Source organism: Propithecus coquereli, unplaced genomic scaffold, assembly GCF_000956105.1.
Source record: "Propithecus coquereli isolate 6110/MARCELLA unplaced genomic scaffold, Pcoq_1.0 Scaffold56, whole genome shotgun sequence".
Lineage (NCBI taxonomy): Eukaryota > Metazoa > Chordata > Mammalia > Primates > Indriidae > Propithecus > Propithecus coquereli.
The window spans coordinates 7,943,686-7,964,146 of NW_012151507.1; the positions used below are offsets into that span (position 1 = coordinate 7,943,686).

At 39.5% G+C, this 20,461-nt stretch overlaps 1 protein-coding gene across 1 annotated transcript; it reads left to right on the forward strand.

Moving 5' to 3' along the window:
* The first annotated feature begins 9,371 nt into the window (after nucleotides 1-9,371).
* Nucleotides 9,372-19,132, forward strand: CACYBP (calcyclin binding protein). Its single transcript, XM_012657758.1, has 6 exons — nucleotides 9,372-9,723; nucleotides 13,539-13,758; nucleotides 15,707-15,803; nucleotides 16,060-16,159; nucleotides 17,590-17,687; nucleotides 18,243-19,132. Exons 1-6 carry the CDS (start codon nucleotides 9,703-9,705, stop codon nucleotides 18,397-18,399), a joined length of 693 nt encoding a protein of 230 aa, XP_012513212.1. The 5' UTR covers nucleotides 9,372-9,702; the 3' UTR covers nucleotides 18,400-19,132.
* The last annotated feature ends 1,329 nt before the right edge of the window (nucleotides 19,133-20,461 follow it).

A 20,461-nucleotide genomic window follows, 5' to 3' on the forward strand; every position in this document is an offset into this window, starting at 1 on the left:
TGTTTAACACATTCTTTAAAGCTGAGAGAAACCAAGCTGAATTTCGCGGTGCATATGCTTGCTAGCTTCCCACATCCTGCGCCATGTCACAATTCGGTTATATTTAGTTGCTATAATTTAATGAAAAGAAATTCTGTTACCTAATGTTCTGTTTATGAGTGCCCATCAGAAACACTAATAGGAATGCCATATCTTTCCATACAACCAATATGTCTCTCTTCCCCTCCCAGCCATTGAATTAGTAATTTCTTCTTCATTGGCTTTCTTAAATTTCCCTGGTAAAGTAGAAAAACAACCTTTGCACTGATGTTAGGATATTTAATAGTATTTATCTTGTTTAATTTTTAAAATTTTTTTCCACTCTTTTCCTGCTGTATATTAATATGTATTTTTCTCCAACCCCTACTCTATTTTCTTGAAATATTTTTCAGTTAATAACTAGTGTCTTCATTTCCTAGCTGAAGTGAGAAAACCAAGAGAATGCAGAGATTTGGGCAGAGGAAATAAACAGACCTTTAAAGGAGTTAGTCACCTAGGATGAGAATTCCATGTAACGAATGTAGGGGATTGAGCTTTCTTTTCCTTCAGCTGGAATCAGTGTCCTACTAACTATTCCACCAACCCTGTGCATCAGACACTAAGGTAGTTGTCTGATTTTAACGGCCCTTTAAGGGGGAAAAAAAAAGAACTTTTTAAAAATTAAATACCTTGGCCAGGCGCGGTGGCTCACCTATAATCCTAGCACTCTGGGAGGCCGTAGTGGCAGGATTGCTTGAGGTCAGGAGTTTGAGACCAGCCTGAGCAAAAGCGAGACCCCATCTCTACTAAAAATAGAAAAAAAATTAGCCAGTCAACTAAAAATAGAAACAAAAAAAAAAAGCCAGGTGTGGTAGCTCGCTCCTGTAGTCCCAGCTACTCAGGAGGCTGAGGCAGGAGGATCCCTTGAGCCCAGGAGTTTGAGGTCGCTCTGAGCTAGGCTGATGCCACGGCACTCACTCTAGCCTGGGCAACAAAGCGAGACTCTGTCTCCAAAAAAAAAAAAAATTAAATACCTTGTTTGTTTTATCTTCTGAGAAATAACTTTTTTTTTTTTGAGGCAGAGTCTCACTCTGTCACTTGGGCTAGAGTGCAGTGGCGTTGTCATAGCTCACTGCAACCTCAAACTCCTGGGCTCAAGTGATCCTCCTGCCTCAGCCTCCCGAGTAGCTGGGACTACAGGCTAATTTTTTCTATTTTTAGTAGAGACGGGAGTCTCGCTCTTGCTCAGGCTGGTCTTGAACTCCTGAACTCAAGCAATCCTCCCATCTTGGCCTCCCAGAGGGCTAGGATTACAGGCATGAGCTACTGTGCCAGGCTGAAAGAACACTTAAATTTCTTAGCAAGATGATTCTATTGTATAACTTACCCTTAACAATACTCTTAAAATAGCTCTGAGTGTCTTGCTTTAATTACAAGCAAATGAGAGAATGAACAAATTCGGTTGTATGATTTGAACACTGTTGGGATGTGTGTGTGTTTGGTGGAATTTTATATAGAGTATCCCTGCCTCTTTTGTTTACTTAGGTACCATGTAACCAAATATACATTGAGATTTCAAGACATGGTGATCAAAGCTGGAAGGCCAGACGACAGCTCTGTGGTCTGTTTCCTACTACCAGATATGTAATAAAATTCTTTCTGGACAACATGGTGATGGTCACGTTGAGGTAGAATTGTCCCAAAACATTCTTCCTCTCCCATAGTGGCTTCTATATAATACAGGCAAGACCCTTTACCCTCGCGACTTCCTTATCTTTCAAAATGTACCCAAATGAGAACGTCACTGTGGGCTGCACCTCCATAGGAGATGCTGATCTTGAGTCATAATGAGAAAAGTGGATGTTTACGAGCTTTAGTGACTACAGTCAGCTGTCTGACGTTCCTCTCTCAGTTTCCATCTAAAAGACTACACGTCAGGCTTATCTCCAAATGAATTTGCTACCTGCTATAAAAACATCTTCCTCAATGTATCCCATTCTCCCTACCCCCATCTCTGGTTTATCATTAGCAATACTCTGAAAAGCTAATCTAAGAAAAAAGAATCATTGAGTAGAAAAAGAACATTTTTAAGTTACTTTCCTTTTTCATTGGCAATTAGTTAACATATAAAACCTTTTCCATTATACTGTAACTTCTAATAGCTATTATATATGGAATAAAATAGAAAAACTGAATTGTGAGAATATAAATGCATCAAAAGATGCTGGTGTCACGAAAGCACAAGAATAAAGCTGGAGATGGTCCCAGAATCCAAGATGTCCCAATAGCCTTTTGCATCAGTTTCTCTATTTTTGGTACTTTGCATAATGCATGGATCCTTAGTTCACATGAGGGAAAAAGTTTCTCAGCCCCATTTCCTTTCTTTCCAACTCCTACCTGTCCCTTGCCGAGGAGGTAGTAGAAATTCTATACTATTTTTATGAATTCTATGATTTTGCTCATGACATCTCTCATGAAAAGAGGTTCTAGAATAAAGGAGTTGATTAGTCCAAACAGTGCTAATTGACTGCAAAAAAAAAAAAAAAAATTAGTGATCAACCTCTTCCTCTATAACACTGACCAATTAGATGTTTCCACAGCTCCATGTATTATGTATAGTATACTCTATAAATGTAAATGTAATGCTTGTTAAAAAAGTGCAATTTATTGTACATTGTCCCAACAAATGTTTACTTTTATAATCGTTATGAATTTGAACTGGATTAGTATCTTGTTTTCATGCGTGAATGAAGCCTTGTGAAATAAACAAATGCAACCAAGAATGTAACAAGGTGACTGTTTTTGTGAGCCGGTGATGTTTTCAATGCTTTGTGTTGCCCCTTTGGCCCCATGAAACAGTAATAAACACTTGTTCTCGAGTCCATATATGTCTTTCTGACGTTTTTTCTAGTTGGATTTACTCTGATTCGTTCGAACCCAGTGTTTATGTAACACTGCTTACCTGACACTACATTCCAGTCAACTTCAAAAGAAAACATTTACAGAATATACCTTGCAAAATGATATCCTGCACCACTAAGATCCCCAACCCCTGGGCCACGGACTGGTGCCGGTCGCTGGTCTGTTAGGGACCAGGCTGCAGAGCTCTGCGGCCACCCCAACCCCCTCTCCTGGAAAAACTGTCTTCCATGAAACTGGTCCCTGGTACCAAAAAAGGTTGGGGACCACTGCTATAGAGCACCACGGCCCTATTTTCCTGTCTATTGAGGTTCCTTGGTTGCAAGTCATGGAAACCCTTGAAAGCTAGCTTAATAATTTTAAAAGTCAATTAAAAGGAAATAGGGGTATCTGTATCATGGATCCCAAAGGCCAAATAGTTGGGTCTGAAGAGGCACTGGGACAAGGGACTGGAGTGTCTCCAGGACCTCAAGCAACTGTTCCTATGTTCACTCCTCCGTTTGCCCTTCCAAGTGATGCCATCTGCTTCATTCTCCTATCTCTGAAAACAAGCTTTCTCTGCTTCTAAGTATACAACTACCAAGTTTACACGTCCCCTCCAAATTACCAGCAGAGATGGACTAGCGTCTCGGTGTCCCAATTCCAAATCCTTACAAAAATCTGATTGGCTAATCCTGGGTCAGGTGGCTAGTCCTTCAAGATACAGCAAGGTGGGTGATATTACATAATTCAAATAGAACTCCAGAGGCTCTCCTGAAAGTGGAGGCTTTGTGCAGAGAATCCCAAATATGTCTAATTTTTTTTTTTTTTTTTTTGAGACAGAGTCTCACTCTTTTGCCCAGGCTAGAGTGAGTGCCATGGCGTCAGCCTAGCTTACAGCAACCTCAAACTCCTGGGCTCAAGCGATCTTCCTGCCACCCGAGTAGCTGGGACTACAGGCATGCGCCACCACGCCCGGCTAATTTTTTGTATATATTTTTAGTTGTCTAATTAATTTCTTTCTATTTTTAGTAGAGACGGGGTCTCGCTCTTGCTCACGCTGGTCTCGAACTCCTGAGCTCAAACAAGCCGCCCGCCTCGGCCTCCCAGAGTGCTAGGATTACAGGTGTGAGCCACCGCGCCTGGCCCAAACATGTCTAATTTGCCTTTGCATTTTGTTCTAGAAATCCACGGAACCTGAGTGAAAGCCAAGAGATTGGTCACCTTCTCTTAGAATTCATCATGTATTAAAAAATATTGATCAGAGATTGTAAAATTACAACTTGTGGCCCTAACCCAGAACCACAGACATTTCTTTTTTGTCCCATGTGGTATTTTAAACAAAAAGAAATTTTACATAAAAAGTAAAACAGTCAAAATTATTCAGAAGTGCTCACTTTGACAGCGCATATACTAAAATTGAAATGATACAGAGAAGATTAGCATGGCCCCTGTGCAAGGATGACGCTCAAATTCGTGAAGCGTTCCATATTTTGTGCGGTCCCTGGAAGGTCATTCCCCTATTTGCTGACTACCTCAATCAAACAGCGGGAGTCAAAGCAAAAAGAGAAAAAATTATTCAGAAAATATCCACTGAATTTGGCAGTTAGGAGGTCGTGGGTGGTCTTGCTATGAGCAGTAAGAGGGGGAGGAAGGAAGGCTGACTGCAATAGGATAACTAAGAGAACTTTATTTTGAAAGGGAAAGTCTCCAAAACTTGGAAACAAGGCAAAAAGGTGAGTGTTAAGTCCTTTCTATGTCCAACCAAGGACTAGGGTATTGCACTTTGTACATCTCTCCATTTACTGTTGATTAAAGGTCCCTACACTTAATCTGCACATTAACTTACAGCTTTTGTCCAGTAGGAATACAAATCCCTACTTTCTTTCCAGCAGAACAGATACGCCAAAGGTTATAGTTTATTATCCTGTGGGACATTAACCAGCTTGTATCCAACATACATGTTCATTTTATATTTACATGAGTGTCTTTTAAAAGTTTACTTGCAAGGAAAATTTACAGTGAAATCTAGGCTTTAGAAGAACTGGCTCACCAAAAAGAAATTACACCAAATATTTAAGGGAAAAACATAGCTTCCAAGTTTATAGAGTCTAGAATTAGTTTGTTCATGGTAGGAAAAAACCGATTCTCACATTGTCATATTATCACGTTTTGAAACATGAGCATTGCAAAAGTTAGTGTTTTTGATTGATTTTAGGGAATCTAATTTTATGGGAAAGGCTCAGGCTCAAGTTTCATTTATATATGTAACTAGAACTAGACACAATAATCTCAAAGAGTGTGTGTGTGTGTGTCTGTGTGTGTGTGTGTGTGGTGGTAGTAATGTCATCATTTTTGTTTTATCTTGGGATGCAAAGTTTTTTGTTTTTCCTGATTTTGGGATCCAATGTCCCAATTCCTCAGAATGGCAGCAGGGCAAGGAGTTGGTTTTGCTTCTACATGTTACATGTAAGGACAGTTACAGGATGCAAGCAGAGAGACACCAAATTGATTTTGTTTTGTTGACTCTCAAGGATGGGAGATTTGAGCTGTTTTAGATGCTGGCAAAAAGGAGAGGCTGGAGGTAATCACCAGCCTTGTTTAAAGGAAAGGAAAGCAGAAGGGTTAGAGTCTCAATTAGGAAGTAGGAATACTGGAAAAAAACCAGAAAATTGCCTTCAGAACATAGGCTTTTCGGGTTTAAGATTTTAGAGATGGGCAGTTCTACAACATGATAAGGTCTAAGGTGTGGTCATGGATGTAGGTGGCTGAGTAATAAAATCAGAGCTAATATTTATAGACTGCTTACTATTCTCAGAGACCGTGCTAAGTGGTTTTATGTGAGTATCCTGAATTTAATTCCCAATGTTACTAGGTATTCTAGTCCCCATTTAAACACAGAAAACAGAGGCCTCTGAGAGTTTAAATAACAAGCCCCAAGTCATGGCTAATAAGTAGTAGAAACTATTTGAAATTGAGAATCTAAAGCCTTTTCTCAATATCTAGGGATTACTTCCTAAACTTCCTTGTTAATCATTTGGGGGTGTATTAAAAACAGATTTCCAGGTCTAGTAAATTCATGAAAGCAGTATTTACCAATTGCCTACTGCACTGTCTCTATTCTAAGTGCTAGAAATGAGGTGAACAAAGAGATCCTGCCTCGGAGCTTAAGTTTCTCAATCTCAGCATTGCCGATTCTTTTCTTGTCAGGGGTGATCTATGCATTGCAGGATGTTTAGTAGTGTTCCTGGCTTCTACCCACCAAATACCAATAGTATTTCCCCAGTAGTGACAACCCAAAATGTCAAATATATGGGGACAAGGGACAGCAAAAATATCCAAATTTGCCCCCCATTGAGAATGACTGCTAAATTGGAAAGACACTAATACATTTCAGGTGGTATAAGTATAAAGAACAACAGCCTAAGAGAGTGGAGAGAAACGGTAGAATGGTTGGTCTAATGGTTTTGACCTGTAAACTTGGCTAGCCTACCACCAAGTTTTCAGTCAAGTGTTGCTGTGAAGATATTTTGCATAGGTAATTAAAGCCCTTAATTAGTTCATTTGAATAAGGAAGGTTATCCTGGATAACCTGGGTGTGCCTGACTGAATCAGCTGGAAGGCCTTGAACGCAGAGCTGCGGTTGGTTTCCCTGAGAGGAATGGCGTTTCACCCTGCTTGTGTTCTTCCCTCTGTGACTTCCCGTGGATGAAAGGTTCAATCTGTTCTCAGGGGACACAGCCTGCCCGTCTCCTCCATTCCTGCCTGCCTGGCCTACAGATTTTGGACTTGCTTAACCGATTTCCACAACTGTGTAAGCCAATTCCTTGCTATAAATATCTACCTATTTACCTCCTACTGATTGTTCTTCGACTGAAACTTAACTAACACAGTCCGGACAAGCCTCCCTAGTGTTACTTTTGAAAGACCTAAATACAGTGAAAAAATGATCTGTGATGGTCTAGAGGAAGAGCATTCTGAGCAGAGAGAAGTCACAGAATACAGACTGGAAGGTGAGAGCAAACCCAGTGGGTTCGAGGAATAACAAAAGTGCTAGCGTGTTAATAAACCAGGGAAATGGCAGAAGGAAGAGTGTGGGAGACGAGTTCTGTGAAATAAGACAGGAGGCTCATAAAGGTGAGGTAAGATCATGTAAAACTTTAAAGTTCACAGTAAGGAGTTTGCACTTTAAGCCTAATAGGAAGCCGTTAGAGGTTTTTAAGCAAAGGGATATAATGATTTGAAAAGATTTCTCTGACTGCTCTGTGGAAAACTAAGTATAAAGGCACAGTGGGGAGACAGAGAAACCAGTTAGGAAGCTAAAAATTCAGCCAAAATAATGATGGCTTGGTCTTGGGTGTGCAGGCTAGGAAAAATAACTTTTCCTTCCATGCATCTTGCTGGGGCCCCTGTAACGAAATACAGATTAACAAGAGAAGAGCACACAAACTTATTGACTATGTTTTGCATGACAAGGGGAACCTTCATAAAGAAATGAAGACCCAAAGAAACAGTTAAACCTTAAGTGTTTTTTATAGTAGGTTTGATGAAGAACGCAGAGTTGTGGGAAAATGGGATAGGGCAAAAAATCTAGGGAAACTTACCAAGGCCTGATGTTCATATTCCTTTTTGTGTCCCTGTGTTTTCGGAGCTAAGGATGCTCCTTTCCTCCAGGTATAGGGAGCCACCTCTCACATGCGGGTCTTATGCCCTGCTGCGGAGGAGAAGGATGATGGAGGGTCAGAGAGACATTCGTGCACACGCCGTTTCTCAAATTCCTTCAATGTAAAGTTGTCAACATGCCAAGATGCCATAATTTGGGGTAGCATGTCCTGAAACCCATCAGGTGGTAGTAGTGGAGATTATGAGAAGTGGTTTGACTCTCAACATATTTTGAAAATTAGGCCAGCAAGACATGCCACAAAATAGGATGTAGGGCCTAAGATTGCAGACTCAGCCATGACTCCTTGGCATGAGCAATTAAGAAAATGAGATGACCATTTACTGTATTAGGTCAAGCGTTCATCCAATGCAACAGGATATTTGTTTTCATTAAACACTGGTTGGACACTTTTTAAAAACTGAGGTATAATTAACATACAATAAAATACACAGCTCTTAGGAGTTCAATTCATGAACTTTGACAATTGTATATATCAGTGTAACATTTCTATCACCCTGGAAAATTCCCTTATGGATCTTGAGCATGACCTACAACAAGAAACTACGCACACAAACATAAATTTATGGCTCAGTGAAATGACTAAAGTGAACCCACCGATCTAACCAGGATCCAAATCAAGAAAAGGAACGTAACTTGGACCTCAACAGCCCCCTGGTGGCTCATTTCTGTCATTGTCCTCCCCATCCAAGGAAAGACTATACTCATTTTTGACATTGTAGGCTAATTAGTTTTGCTGGTTTTAGACTTCATTTAAAAGGAACCAAACGATATGAACTTTTATCTGGCTTCTTTCCTTCAACGCCATTTGTTTTACGAAATTCATCCATGCTTCGTTTCGGTAATCTATTTCTGTACCACACTTCGGATTCTTCGCTAAGATAATGGTCAGCCTCCATTTTTCCAGCAGCTTTTTTCCTTCTCTGACTTGCAGATTCTAATCGCTGCCTTGGGCGATCATACAGCTGAGCGGGGGCTATTTGACCTCTCACGGTTACGATTTCAACTGTGTTGGCAGACGTCTTCACGCCGCCAGAGACTAAAATAATCTCACAGGTGGGCTTTTCCGGGGTCTTACTGAATTGGGTAGGCTAGAACGAGGACAGAACATGGCCCCGAGAAAAGTAATTTTATTTTTCCTTTGACGGAACAGGCTCACGAATCCAAACCCAGTTGAGAACCACAGACTGTTGGAATGGTCTGAAAGGGTCGAAGGCACCAGGAAAGGGTGTGTCAAGAGTCCCACAGGGAAAGGCGGGACCGACGTTGCGCCCACAGCAAGGCAGCCTTTCCTCAGCTGCCTCAACCCCGGGCTGAGCCACGGGGCCTGGTCACGTGCCCAAAGCAGCCCCGCCTCCTACCGCGGCCCGCGATGACGCCACCACGTCGGAGATGCTAGAGCGCCATGACGTCTCCAGCGCGACAAACCTCACTGAAAATCAACCTATTCCCGTCAGGAAACCTCCATGCTTAACGCGTTCACTCTTTCCCGTTTCAACATAACTAGGCAGCGCCTTCTCCCCACCGTTTTGCCTTTCTCTCCAGTAAGCTCGCTTGCCCAGACAAGATGGCTGCCTGCCTGGTGTGACGTCCTAGAGAGGACGGAAGCAAACGACTCTCTAGCCAACTTCCGACTCGGACTCCGAAGACCGGTACGTTGTTTCCGGGGCTGGGTTAAGGCGGCCGTTCCGAGTTGCGACTGCGCACCCCGCGCAAACGCGGTTAAAGTATAATACATAACACTTTTCGGGGCGCAAGGAAGAGGCGCTGCTCTTCCCGAAGTACTGGTTCGCTCGCGAGAGTTTGGCGCTGCTAGGAGGCTCGGCGGGTGGGCGGGGCAAGGCTCGATGGGGCGGGGCTGAACGAGGCGGGCGGGACTCCCGGTGGGCGGTGGCGGCGGCAGCAGCAGCCTCGCGAAGGTTCTAGAGCCGCCGCGTGCGGAGGGCGGGCGGTGACCGCGCACGGGGCCGGCTGTGCGCACAGGCTGCCGGCATTGCGACTCTCGCCGTGGGGTCTGCCCTCGGGGTGAGCGCGCGCGGTGCGGCATTTCCTGTTCCCTCCTCTGCGTGGCTGCAGCTTGGGCCTTCGGCCTGACCCAGCCGACCATGGCCTCAGCTCTGGAAGAGGTAAGGGGTCCGGCTTCACCTTCCTCACCCGCCCCTACCGCCCCGTCTGTGTGCGCGAACCGCCCCGCGGCGAGCCGATCCCGCGCCTTCCCCTGGGGCCGCCGCCTTCGCCCCTGCTGCGTTGTCGGGTCCCGCGCGGCCCCTCGCCTGCCGGCCCGCGGTCGTGTGCGGCGAGCGGCAGGGGCGTGCCGCGGTTGCTGAGCGCAGGTAGCGCCGATGGTGGATGCGGGAGAGCTGGTCACCTTCACGTTTCCTCAGGCTCTTCCGCTCCCGTTTTACTAGCTCTGGGACGGGACGCTTCATTAAATTCAAGCTGGTTGCAGAAACTCGGTGTCATTTCGTGGCAGAGGCGGTCGGAAGATGAGAAGTCTTTGGTGCCGGCACTTTAATTCTCTGACTCATGTCTGTTGTACACACGAGTAGCTGTGTTACTTAGGGCAAGTTATTTTGCTTCTCTGTGCCACAGTAGTATCCATTTCATAGGACTGGTAAAAGAAAAAGTATTACTTCTAAATGTTTAAACCAGTACTTGGCAAGCAGCAATCTGCTATGTGCGGTTTTTTTAAAATAAATAATTGGAAAGTTAGTTGTAACTAACGGTAGGAAACTGGCCTTTTAAAAAAGCTCTGTAAACTCTGAACGTGGGAGAATTAACTTTTTTTGAGACTTAGTTTGCTAAGTTAGAACATGGAAATAATGCGTAATTGCTCTTTACCTCGCCCTAAGTAGGATGTAAAGACGTGTCTGTTACTCACGGTAAAGTGTTGGGTATCTATTAACTAGATTTGCTTCCAGGTTGTTTTCCCTTCAATACAAAGAACAAGTACTGGGAAATCTCAAATTTGTCTTTAAGTAAAAAAAAAAAAAAAAATGCTTTAAATGAAGAAAAATGAGGTTTGTATGTTTTAAGTATTAATCTGGGTATTTTGCCGTAAGTTTAAGATGGCCTTGGGTACCATGTGCCCTGAGAACTCTGAAGTGGCTTTACAGTCACACATAGGGCTAGCTCAGTGTTATATTAATTCTCCTCAAAGTAAGGAACTTTCTCAATTTGGGTACTTAGAAATAGGCATTTAGGGGCACTTTTTTTTTTTTTTGCGTGAGATAAAATTCACCTTTTTAACCATTTTGAAGTGTACAATTAAGTGGTATTGAGTATATTATGCACAGTATTTTGCAGCCTTCACCACTGTCTAGTTTCAGAACATTTTCAGCACCCCAAAAAGAAAGCCATTAAGTGTCCTTTAAACAATTGCTCCCCATTCCTCCTTCCCCTACCCCCCTGATAGCCACTGGTTACTTTCTGTTTCTGTGGATTTGCCTATTCTGGGCATTTTATATAAATGGACTCAAACTTATATATGGCCTTTGGTTTTTGGCTCCTTAGCATGCGTTCAAGTTCATCCATGGTGTAGCATGTATCAGGACACAAGGTTTTTATGGCTGAATAATATTGCATTATGTGGATATATGGTACATTGTGTTCGGCCTTTCATTGGTTGATGGACATTTGAGTTGTTTCTACTTCTTCACTATTATGCTGCTGTGAATACTTGTGTACATATTATTATATGGTTGTGTTTTCAATTCTGAGATAATATCCCTAGGAGTGGAATTGTTTGGTCATATGGTAACTATAACTCTTTGAGAAACTAAACCGTTTAGAAAGTGTTTTTACCATTTTATATTCCCACAAGAAATGTATGAAGGTTCCAGTTTCTCCATATTATGGTCAACATTTGTTATTTTCTGGGGTGTTTTTGTTTTTATGATACCATCCTAGTGGGTGTGAAGTGGTATCTTGTGGATTTGATGTGCATTTCCCTATGACTAAAGATGTTGGGCATCTTTTCATGTACTTGATGGCCATTTGTATATCTATGGAGAAATGTCTGTTTAACTCCTTTGCCCACTTTTGAGGCACTTTGATTTTAATGTCTCCAAGTGAAGAATTCGGAAATAGATTAGAAGATAAGCTTGAATATGGTCATGGGTAGGATGAAAGGGAGGTACTATTTTGCATATGGAAAACAAATGCATGCTAAGGCAGCAAGGCAAATTACAAGATAGATTAGATAGATAGAAACTGCTGTATTTAGGACATCTTAAAGTATGTGTGCAGCAAAAGCACCAAGGGATCACTTTTGCTGGTTTCAAGTCTGCAAATAACAGAACTGAGGAACTACCTAAAAGGGGCCTGTTGTAAGTTGCTCCAGTGGATACCTTACGAAACAGTACTTTTGAGCCCAAACTGGCAATATAGAGGGCCTGGAAATTCAGCCATTATGGGGAATCCCTTGCTTAATTCTCCGTTCTTTTCTGAGTTTGCTAGAAAAAGGATTCGTATTCCAGTTAAAAAGCAAAACCTCTTGTTTAGACTTGGTATGTTTCTATTGGTTTTTGTTAACAAAATTCATACTCTGTGTAGCAATAAACTCATTTTACTTTTCAGTATTTTTATTTTGTTAGTATTAGAATCAATGTGATTTTTTTGAAACCATTATGATAAAAAGATTACTTTGAACTAAAACATCTTGGTTCTATGCTCAAAAGATGAGTTTGCATTTTCTTATTTTCTTGTCCTAGTGATGAGTTTTTCTTGGGAGGGTAGAGTGTGGACAGGAGGCTGGGCGCACAGCTGAACTTTTTATACCATGTTATCTGTTATAGATAGGTGAAACTAAGGCCTCTGAGTTAAATGAGATAATAAAAGACTTGGGGGTAAAAGAAAAGCGTTAGTTCTGTTTTTGCATTTTATAAGACTGTCAGGAAACAAAAGCTTTCAAAACTCTTGGACTTCTGATATTATCCTGAGTTATCAAGCACTTTATGATTTTTATTTTGAGCTTTTTATACAATCTCAGGCTGTAATGTAAGATTTTTCTGGTCAAGTTGCTAGTTGTCAAGCCAGAATGTAAAGTCATTGTAAGAAAAATGAATCAGCTTGGAAAGATCTTAGGCTATTTGCAATATGTCAGAGGATAATTGGGGGGGAAATTATAAGACCATTAATTTTCTAAGAGTCTTAAACTTCATAAAATGTTGGCTCCATCTTTAGAAAGTAGAAGACTTTGGTAGGTGATGTACTGGCATGAGAAGAAAACAAGAAACAGGGTGGCTCCTCAGATTGGTATCCAAGAGTATTTTGTTTTGGGTCTTTTGTCTAGGTTTTCCCTTCTGTGCAACCAAGTCATAGGCTTCTGACTGTAAGATTGACCCAATTTCAGAACAAGACTTTTTCTTAAAAGCAGAATTTTTTAAAAAATCTTTTATCATAAGAATTCAGATTTCTTCGTGTGTGGTAGGAAGATGAGTGAGGACTGATCACTCACAGAAAGGAGAGCATTCCTTACCTCAGTAAAGTTTTACTGTGGTGAGCATGCGTTCTCTCATCTCTTTTGTTTTAATATTTTAAAAATTTCTAACATCTGATGATAGTAGGACTGGGTGTTATTAAGAAATATGTGAATTCCTTTTTAAAAATATTTCTATGTTCTACTTTATAAATCATAAAAATTTCTTGTAAATAAAAATGTTCTAAAAACAAAGCTGGGTAATAGTCTACAAAACTGGAAAATTTAGGCTTGATTACCTATTGTTAAAGATTAAGTTTTCTTTTAAAAAAAGGAAGCTTGAGTTACTTACAATTCAACAGGCTGGAGGAAAGAATTGAAGTAGCAACTCAGATCTAGAAAATTTAGATGAATCTCTTAATTCTTAGCTTTTATTTCAATAAATTGAAATGAATAATAAGCGCAATATCAAACCATTGCCTTATTTATCATACAGCTAACTTACCTTTTATCTTAACACAGCTACAGAAAGATCTAGAAGAGGTAAAGGTGTTGCTTGAAAAAGCCACTAGGAAAAGAGTACGTGATGCCCTTACAGCTGAAAAATCCAAGATAGAAACAGAAATCAAGAACAGGATGCAACAGAAATCACAGAGGAAAGCAGAACATCTTGACAATGAAAAGCCAGCTGCTGTGGTTGCTCCCATTACAACGGGCTATACGGTGAAAATCAGTAATTATGGTATGACTTGCACCCTTTTGTCCACTTCTGCCTCCGAGCATCCTATTCCTCAGTAGCGATCCACTGAGAAACTAATTTTTAAAATAGTTTTGATTGTGTGTTTTGAGTGGCTTAGAAGAGGACTCCTGGTTTTTATTTAACAAAGTGCTTTACTTTTTAAGAGATAAAAAGGAAAGGACATGTTGTAGAAGCTATTAACAAGAGAGTAAGATGACTTAGTACAAAGACGATGAGTAGCAACAAGGAAAAACCTATTGTGAAATACATCTAGTATATATGGAACACAGCTGTGTTGCTGTCATGTTTTACGTTTCACTCTGCCAAACCACCACCAAAATTAACAGAGGAAGAGAATCCATTTAAATTCAAGAAATAATTTTGAGCACCTATTGTGCCACTATTGTGTTCGACTTGTTTTAATAGATACAGAACAATGGCCAAGACCCAATTCCTGCTCATTGTGTGGTTGGGACACAGACATGCAATTAATACCATAACAATGTAGTAATACTGTTTTCCCTCAGTGGAATGTAAACTTTTTCCTTTTGGAAGCACCGCAACTTGAATCTGAGCGATGACCTGTCGGGAGGACAGGGACAGTCTTATTTTTCTTTGTGCTCACAGTATCTAGCACATAATAGGTACTTGATAAATATTTGCTTAACTGAATTGAGATTTTATAAAGTATCAAGGGAAGAACCCTGAAGAAATAATTCTACAAGTGAGGAACACTCGGAGAATTAGAAGATTTTAGGTTTGAGTTTGAAGGCTGAGTAGTATGTTTAGCAAGTGGAAAAGGAAGGGAACAGCATGAGCAAAGGACATGAATATAGACTTGAAAGGCACGATGTGTTTTGAGTATCGTCACAGTGAAAAGCAATGTGTATGTCATGCTTACGAAATGTACTGTAAACTGGGGCAATTGCTTGTGCCTATAAGCCCAGCTCCTTGGGAGGCTGAGGCGGGAAGATTACTTGAAGCCAGGAGTTTGAGACCAGCCTGGGCAACATAGCAAGAACCCATCTGTTAAAAAAAGTGATAAATGTACTATAGTACTATAGGAGATGCACTATGTACTCAATTGATTGTAGGAAACTGGTCTGAAGGAGTCCAGGATTATGGCATTTTAACCAGGAACATAGATCTGTGTTTAGAGAGAAACTTGTCAGTTGGAGGATGGATTGAATGAGTGGGAAGAAAGTAGATGAAGTTCTGTAGAACCCTCTAGCTCATCTTTTTTGATTAACACTACATTTCTATTCTGTAAGACTAAGTGAGGAACAGTCAGCCATATGTGTGTACATATATTCTTGATAAACATAAGATGCTTTTTATGTGGTTGGCAGAGTTCCTCTAGGTTAGAGACTATTATAAATAGTTTGGTGATACATACTGAAATGGCATTTAATAGACAGTGGTAGGTTAGTCAGATTTTAATGGGTTTGGATGAAGAATTAGATCTTTTCAATTTATATTCCGCCTTCTGGAAAGGAATTGAGGAAGCTAGGATTGCATTTGTTAGACCAATTACAGAAGTAGAAACAATTACAGAATTAGACAGTACTGATGTTGAGCCATCCAGCTTAGTGGAGAACTACCAGTATTTAGGTGTAGGAAAAAATTATTTCCACAAAAAGGCTAAATGAGTTAAAGAATGTGTATTTAACAATCATATTTTTATTCTAAGGAATAAGAGCATGGGCTTTATGTTGAGAAACCTAGACTTGAATCTAAATTGTACCTCTTGTTAGATGCCTGATTCGGGGTTAGGCAAAGTACTTTGAGGCTCAGTTTCTCAGTCTAGAAAATTTTTTTATTTTTTTCATGTTTCTATTATTGGTTTCTCATTTTTATTTTACTGAGTTTTATTATGAGCCATGTGCATTTGCTGTTCTAAAGATAGTTTCAGAGACTTAATTGTGTCCCGTCTTGTTTCTGTTGCTGCTAGGATGGGATCAGTCAGATAAGTTCGTGAAAATCTACATTACCTTAACTGGGGTTCACCAAGTTCCCGCTGAAAACGTGCAGGTGCATTTCACGGAGAGGTGAGTTCCCGTCATAATAGGAAAGACAGTGATCATTAGGAGATTGCCTGTGGTACCCTTTTCTTTGCAGTTTCTAAAATTCTGCTTAAATTTAGAATTAATTATCCTTTGCATTTACTTTGAAGAGGTGAGTATTAAAATCATCTGGGATGGCCAAATGCACGCCCTGAAATAAAGCGGGTGGGTTTTTTTCACAAGAACTATAGAGTACCTTTCATAGAACCAGAAAGATAACATATTCACTATCGTTTTGTAGGTCATTTGATCTTTTGGTAAAGAATCTGAATGGGAAAAGTTACTCCATGATTGTGAACAATCTCTTGAAACCCATCTCTGTGGAAGGCAGTTCAAAAAAAGTGAGTATGCTTTTTTATCATAATATTGTGAAACTTCATGAAATTGAACCTGGCTGAGTTACAATTGAGGTGAACTAGAATTAATTTATCCTCTAATAGGGACCTGCTATAGCCCGCTGCCTGTTTTTTAAGTCATGTTTTATTGGAATATTGCCATGTTTGTTTATGTGATGTTTGTGGCTGCTTTTGTACTACAATGGCAGTTAAGTAGCTGTAACAGGCCATATGGCTCATGAAACCTAAAATATTTACTCTCTGACCCTTTCTATAAAGTCAGTCAAGTACTGTTTTATAAGAATAGATTATTTCCCTCCTGATTTTAATGCAATATTCTTAAAAACTTTTGATGTGGTTAAAGTGAGACTTAGTAATGCCAGCTATACCACTTATTCATTGTGACCTTTGCCAGCTTACTTAATCACTCCATGCCTCAGTGTCCCCATTTATACAATGGTCATAATAATTTATTCACAAAGTTGAAATGATACACTGAAATGAAATGATATATGTAAAGTGCTTGAATAATGGTAGTGTTGTTAGAAGCACGATGTGTAAGATACTGATATATAAAAGGAGGTCTTAAGCACTTGGCCTAGTTGGAGTTAGTAGAAGACATAAAAATAATGAAACTGCCTTTTAAAAAACTACTTTTCATATTTTTCACTAATCCAGAAATACCTCTGTTCTACCTAATTTGAGTAAATGAGGTTTAATGCATTAGGCATATAGACATGCTGTGCTGCTGTTTGTTTATAGTTATGTAGCAGCTTAAAGGTGATATTAAAATATAATTTATCGATTAGCTGTGTCTTACTGCATCCTTCTTCATCCACTAATCACATGGTTGAAGGAATACTCAGAAGATTCTGAGGAATTATATTGGTCGTTGTTGACAGAATTGTATTTTGCTCTTTCCTCTTTCTCACCTTCCATACACCTCACCTTGCTCCGTACTACCTTCCATGATCTGGTTTCCTGCCTGCCCTTGGACCCCTCTTAGTGTATTACTCTCTCCTCCAATAACTAATCCACCACTCCTCTTTTTCTTCAAATCAGGATCATCCCATCTTGGAGCCATTCTCCTTGCTGTGCCAACTGCTTAGAAAGCTCTTCTCCTAGATCTTAGGGTTCAGCTCGTATTTTTCCTCAGAGACACTTTCTCTTGAAGTTCCTACTCCCATGCCCCATCAACACCTTCTTTGTCTTAACAGCATTTATTAGTATTCGAAGGTATTCAAGTTTTACTTATTTATAGTCTTTCTCCTCCATGAGTGTTCAGATTCTGGCCTATTCGTAAAAGGATTAGCACCTAGAATAAGTCTTCTGTATACTTGGCACTTCATTAATTGAATAAATAATTGTTTTGTCAGTCGTCAATGCTTATCTCCATGTGTTCTAAGTTGTAACCTGTTTTCCTGCTTTTCTTCCAGGTCAAGACTGATACAGTTCTTATCTTATGTAGAAAAAAAGCAGAAAACACACGATGGGACTACCTAACTCAGGTTGAAAAGGAATGCAAAGAAAAAGAGTACGTCTGCTTTCATTTCTTTAAGAATTTTAATGTATTCTTTCCTGGGATTATAGGTTTTTAATAATTTGTCTTTATGGATAATAGTTAAGAGAGACCCAGATACCCACATATGCTTAATTCCTCAGATGTTCTGAACATGTAGCATCACTGTCACTGGTTTAGAATGAAAAACATAGAATATTTTTATCCTTCTTAGTAATGAATGCTTTAAAAAATGTATATTCAAAGATACTTCCATCCTAGGTCAGTTGTTCCTCTGCTTTAAATTTTCTCCTGCACTGCATTAAGTCAGTGAGCTGTCCACGTTTCTCTCACTCTTCCGCTCTGACAGCCAGTGTGCATTTGGGATGTGGTTCGCTAGAGTTACGCATATTGGACTATGTGGGGAATTGATCTTAAATCTAGAGTGAATTACCTGAGTACGGGATCCTGTCTTATTGTATCCCCAGTGCCCAGTACAGAATCTGGCCCTTACTAAATGAATTGGATGAATCAATTAAACGTAATTCCATGCTTTCATTTCTTGTTTATTTTGTGTTTTCTTTTTAACAGAAAGCCCTCCTATGACACCGAAACAGATCCTAGTGAGGGATTGATGAATGTTCTAAAGAAAATTTATGAAGATGGAGATGATGATATGAAGCGAACCATTAATAAAGCCTGGGTGGAATCAAGAGAGAAGCAAGCCAAAGGAGACACAGAATTTTGAGACTTTAAAGTCCTTTTAGGAACTGTGATGTAGAAATAACTGATGTTTCCAGTAAGGGAATGTTAGTGAGCTGCACATATAAATTTGACACATTCGACTATTTACACAGCCTTCTCCTAAGTAAAGGCAATGAATTCTCCATTTCCTACTGGAGGATTTATTTAAATAAAATATGCTTATTAAACATTTCCTGCAAAGACGGTTTCATTAGTACCCTGGTCATTTTGTTCAAGAAAGGATTATATTGCATTCATGTGTGAATGTAAAAAAGCAAGTCTTGCCTGATGAAGATGTTACATTGTGTGTATTTTTGTTAAGCCAAGAGGTAGAAAACAAAAGTATTTGCTTGCCTTTAAGTTACGGACGTCAGCTGCCACCAATGTAAGAGTAAGTAAGAGTAAAACCTGAATTTTTGCATAAAATACAAATCTGTACTTGAAGATTGCTGTAGAGTGGCTACTCCCTTATTACTAGCTTAAGCAGTGCATATGCCATGTACTCATAATCCAATCACAAATATTTCTATCTAGATTTAAATATATTTGTTTATGAATATAGAATAGAAACTCAATCGAAACTTGACAAGCATGAACATCTTTGTATAGTACCAATTAGTAAGTCTTGCCATAGATCAGCTAGCTTACAAAAGTAATAACCATAAAGCAAAAAGTAATTAATGTGAAAGTCCATCTATTCCTTATTCCTATGTTCAATAAAGTTAAAATTTTCTTCAGTGGAATAGTTTTACTGTCTATCCAGGAGTATGTCAGAAAAGTCAGGTTTTTAGGGGGAATTGTTTATTCCCCTTGAAATCAGGAGCCAGAGCAAGGTGCCTGCAATCTCCATTACTACATTGTACTGGAGGTGTGAGCAGATGTAGTTAGATAAGAGAAAGCAATCACACAAGGAAAAATCCAAAAGGATCAACCAAAACTGCTACAATTAACAAGAGAATTTGGAAAACGTAGTAGGATTTAAAGTCAAAATACAGAAACTGCCTATATATAGGACGGCTGTTTGTTACTAAATACTGAAATCTACTCTAATGCCTCTATAATTGTAGTATTGGCACATAAATAAATGGACCAGTGGAACAGAATAGTAGAAAGACACAAAGCATATGAAAGTTTTAGAATACAAAAGATGGGTTTTTAGTGACTTTAAGATAACTAAAAATAGCCATATAGATATATTTCAAACAGACTGAAGAGCTGACTGTAAAAATGAAAGCATACAAGTACTAGAAGACACAAGTGAGATTCCATTATAACCTAAGAGCAGGGAAAACTACATTCTGTGACTTAAAATCTAGAAGTAAAACTACGTATTAATCATTTTTCACTACATAAAAATAAATGCTTACAGGGCAAGAAAAACCCCACCATAACCAAAATCAAATGACACGTTGAGAGGATTCCAACATTTATGAACAAATACTTCATAGAAAAATAAATGTAAATAATCTTTAACATAAGTAAAGTTGCTTACCTTGTTCAGATAAGAAATACTAAAAAAAAAACCACACTGCTTACCTTTCACTGGAAAAACTCCAGTTTAACATACTGATCATGTTAAGTCCAAGGAGAAATAGGACACATATACATGGGAATGGAATAAAAACAAACTTTGGTTAATATTCATGAAAGAGTATTTGGTAATATTTATTAGAATTACATATGCATTTATTCCCCTGACTCAATTCTTTGAGGCTCACTCTAAAAGATATACTGGCAAAAATTTGGAATGATAAATGCAAAAGATTATAAACACCCAAATGTCTGTTTACTGGGGAATACATTATGGTACATCCACAGGAGGGAGTACTTAGTTACAAAAGGAATGCAGATGGCTTCTATGTAGTGATACAGTATGATCACCAGGATAGAGTAAGTGGAAAAGCTAAGTACAGAGGATTATTTATGGTATACATACTACCTTTGTGTGTGTAAGAAGGGGTGTGAAATGTGAATAAATGCACATATTTGTTTATATTTTAAAAAACTGGAAGAGTAAACCCCAAACTAATAAAAATTGTTACCAGTAGGGTATGGAAGCTATACTT